Here is a 4218-nt window from a genome sequence, read left to right as displayed (position 1 = left end):
AGAAAACCCCAAAGACTCAGTAAAAAAGCTACTAGACCTCATTGGAAGATTCAGCAAAGTGGCAGGGTATAAGATGAACATACAAAAATCAGTGGATTCCTCTATACCAAAAATGACAGTGTTGAAAAAGACATTAGGAAAAAAGACATGCATGAAAGAAAAGAACAAAGTGGATGTTAGAAGAGACTCTGAAATTTGCTCTTGGGTGTAGAGAAGCTAAAGAAACTGGAACAAATGATGAAGTAAGAGCTGAACCAAAAATGTCAAAGGAAAGTTCAAGAAGACAAAGTAAAGTATTATAATGAAATGTGCAAAGACATAGAGTTAGAAAACCAAGAGGAAGTACATAGTCAGCATTTCTCAAGTTGAAAGAACGGAAGAAAAATTTCAAGCATCAGTTGCAGTAGTGAAGGATTCTATGTAGTCCGATAGAAGGAATAAACAGAATCACTGTACTAAAAAGAATTGGTTGATGTTTAACCATTTCAAGAGGTAGCATATAAGCAGGAACTTATGATAATGAAGGAAGAGGTCCAGGTTACACTGAAGGCATTGGCAAAAAACAAGGCTCCAGGAATTGATGGAATACAAATTCAAATGTTACTGATATAGCACTGAATGTGCTGTCATCTATGCCAAGAAATCTGAAAGACAGGTACCTGGCCAACTAATTGGAAGAGCTCTATATGTGTGCCTATTTCACAGAAAGATGACACAGTGGAGTGCAAAAATCAAGGACAAGTATCAGTAATATTGCAGGCAAGTAACATGTTGTTGAATATAATTCAAAAATGATTGCAGCAGTATAACAGAGAGCTGCCAGAAATTTCAAGCTGGCTGGATTCTGATGAGGATTTGAAACAATGCATGTCAATGATGATGTCAGATGGATCTTAACTAAAAGCTGAGAGTACCAGAATATGTTTACTTGTGCTTTACTGACCATGCAAAGGTAGTCGACTGTGTGGATCAGTGTGTAACACTGGGAAGAGCACTTAACTGTGCATAGACTAAGGAATTTGCATATGGAGAGGCATTTATTCCAACAGAACAAGGGGATACTAAATGGTTTAAAAACAGGAAAGGTGAGCGTTAGGGGTGTATCCTTTTACCATACTTACACAATCTGTACTTTGAGCAAATAATCCAAGAAACTGGATTATATGACGACAGCATCAGGACTGGAAGATGCTATGCCATTAACAACCTGTGATATACAGATGACACAATCTTGCTTGCTGAACACAAAGATGACTTGAAATACTTACTGATGAAGACCAAAGTCTTCAGTATGGATTGCATCTCAATATAAAAAAAAATGAAAATCCTCACAGCTGGACCAACAAACAATGTCATTATAAATGGAGAAAAGACTGAAGTTGTCAAAGACTTCATTTTGCTTGAATACACAATTAACACTCATGGGAGCAGCAGTCAAAAAACTCAAAATCAAATTTAAAACAAATTTGCATTAAGCAAATCTGCTGCACATGACCTCTTTAGAGTGTTCAAGAGCAAAGATGTCAGTTTAAGGACTAAGATTAGCATAACCCAATCCATGGTATTTCCAATAGCCTCATATGCATTTGAACGTTGGACAATGAATACAGAAGACTTGAGAAGAGTCAGTGCATTTGAATTGTGGTGTTGGTGAAGAAAATTGAAATCATCATAACCTTCCAGAAGAAATAACTCTGTCTTGGAAGAACACAGCCAAAATGCTCCCTAGAAGAGATGATGGCAAGACTTCATCTCTCATACTTTGGACATATTGTTAGAAAAGACCAGTGCCTAGAGAAGGATAGCATGATCAATAAAGTGGAGGGTCAGTGGAAAAGCAAAAGACTCACAATGAGATGGACACAGTGACAATGGGCTCAATCGTAACAATTGTGAGGACTGCCTAGAACCTAGTAGTGTTTTTATTTTCTTTTGAACACAGGGCCGTTGAGTTCAGAATTGATTCAATGGCACCTAACAACAGGGTTGGGGAAAAAAAACCTGATGGAGCAGGGGTTGAGTGGTGGCCACTAAGTGAAAGGTTGGTAGTTTGAATACACCAGTAGCTTCCCAGGAAAATAGACTTGGTGATCTGTTCCTATAAGATGTTAGTCTAGAAAACCCTACAGACCAGGAATCAGAATCAACTCTAAGGCATACAACAATAGCAAAAGGGCACAGGATGGGGAAATATAGAGGTTATTGGGAGTGACTGTCAGTAGGTTAACTGTTTCTTTTTGGAATAATGAGAATATTCTAAACAGATTGCAGAAATTGTTGCGCAACTTTGTGAGGATACTAAGAACTATTGAATCATATGTTTCAATGGGTCAACTGTTTGGTATGTGAACTGTATCTCCATAAAGCTACTCTTTTAAAAAAAAAAAAAAAGCTTAGAGGGAAAAACCTGGAACAGGGAGAATTAACACAGAAATTGTTGTTGTTGTTGTTGTTAAGTACCTTTGATTCGGTTCCTACCCATAGCGACCCTGTACAGGGTTTCCGAGGGTTAGAACCAAAAATATCTGTAGCCTTAAGATCTGATTCTACAGAAAAATGTGAATCACTTTATTTCATAGTTCACATGCCTGCAGGTTAAACATCTGTGCTTTTGAATACAATTGGTTCTTAGTCTTAAATAAATGCTCAGAGATAAGAAAGGTGCCAAATATTTTATGTTACATAGTATTTTGATTATAAAAACAAAATTTTAATCATATCAAAGAAGATTTAATCATATCAAATTCTGTATCTTAAGGGGAAATCTTATTTTTATTGCCATTAATCATAGGAAATGACTGTAGAATTTTTAGAAATGTTATTATTATGAACAATAATGAATATATAATGAACTGCAGATTATAATCACATTTGCCAAGATCAATCACATGTGCCAAGAAGCCATCCCTGACCTTCAGTTTATAAAAAAATCACAATTCATTTAGCAACCTACCTTTTCTTATCTCAGTCTCAAGCCTCTCAACAATCAGCTCTCAACAGAGCTGTCAATCCCACTCTAGATGAGAAAAAGCAAGGCTCAGGGGAGCTAAATAACTTTCCCAAGATTAGTAATTCCATAATTAGTCCATGTTATTTCTACTTCATTTTTAAAACAATTGGCTGTCTCTTAAACATACTTAAATATAGTATCATTCATACATATGCCCACTAATCTTGCCGTTTTAAAACATACTAGCAATGGAGTTGCCTCATAAAATAAGCAAATCCTTGAGAATAGGTCCTGGAGGTCTTAGGAAATAGGCCCTGGTTCCAGAAGGAGAGACAGTGTTCTCTTAGCAGCAAGGCCAGTCACTTCTGTGACTCATAGTTGGTTTCTGGGTCCCTTTTATTGTAAGTAATAGGCACCTTAAAGGAGTCCTGGTGACATAGTGATTAAGTGCTTGACTGCTTGCTATATGAAAGGTTGGCTGTTTGAATCTACCAGCCGTTCAGTGGGGTAAAGATGTGGCACTCTGATTCTATAAAGATTACAGCCTTGGAAACTCTATGTGGCAGTTCTATTATGTTCTATATGGTTGCTATGAGTCAGAATTGAATGGATAGCAATGGGAAATATGCATCTAGAGACTTCATACCTCCTCAGAAAGAGCCTCTGAAGTACTCATTTCTTCATACTGCCTCATTCGCTATTATGATGTCCCTTCTGCAAGTTGCCACCCAGGTCAGTCATCTTTATAGGTTATGAGTCATGTGTCCATTCTGTTACCAACTCCTTCCCTTACTCCTGTTGTTGTTAAGTGCCCTCGAGTAGGTTCCGACCCATAGCGACCCTGTACAGGGTTTCCGAGGGTGTAAATCCTTACAGGAGTAGAAAGCCTCATCTTTCTCCCGCCCTTACTCCTGTATCCACCCATAAAGGATGTTGACAAGGACCAAGCAGACCTTGGTTTTTGCTTTATGACTCCCTCTGTGCAGTCAACTTAGTAAACAAGTTTGATGTCACTGAGCACACTAGTAACTCACCCTAACCAATTCATATCAGATGTGGTGAAAAGACAGAAACCTCCCAGAGCAGAACAGCAAAGACCAACTTTACCTTTTTTGGCTCGGAGCACCCGCCCTAACCTCTGGGCCTCCTGTCTCCGGGAGCCACCATGAGAAGAGATTTGAATGAGAACATTTGCTTCTGGCAGATCAAATGATGTGTCACCTACCTGAAGAAATGAAGCAGTTGTTAGTTTGGGAAAGTTTTTATTT

The 4218-nt window shown here is 38.1% G+C and overlaps 1 protein-coding gene across 1 annotated transcript in view; it reads right to left on the bottom strand.

Annotated features, from left to right (window-relative positions):
* Positions 1–4218, bottom strand: part of ERCC3 (excision repair cross-complementing rodent repair deficiency, complementation group 3) — an 88338-nt gene that overhangs the window by 17266 nt on the left and 66854 nt on the right. Inside the window, exon 12 of the mRNA XM_006876566.1 lies at positions 4058–4175. Coding sequence (XP_006876628.1) covers positions 4058–4175 — 118 coding nt within the window. The remainder of the gene's footprint in view (positions 1–4057; positions 4176–4218) is intronic.

The sequence above is a fragment of the Chrysochloris asiatica genome, unplaced genomic scaffold, assembly GCF_000296735.1.
Source record: "Chrysochloris asiatica unplaced genomic scaffold, ChrAsi1.0 scaffold00392, whole genome shotgun sequence".
Lineage (NCBI taxonomy): Eukaryota > Metazoa > Chordata > Mammalia > Afrosoricida > Chrysochloridae > Chrysochloris > Chrysochloris asiatica.
The sequence above is the reverse complement of the archived record's forward strand: the minus strand, read 5'-3'. Positions and strand labels throughout refer to the sequence as shown.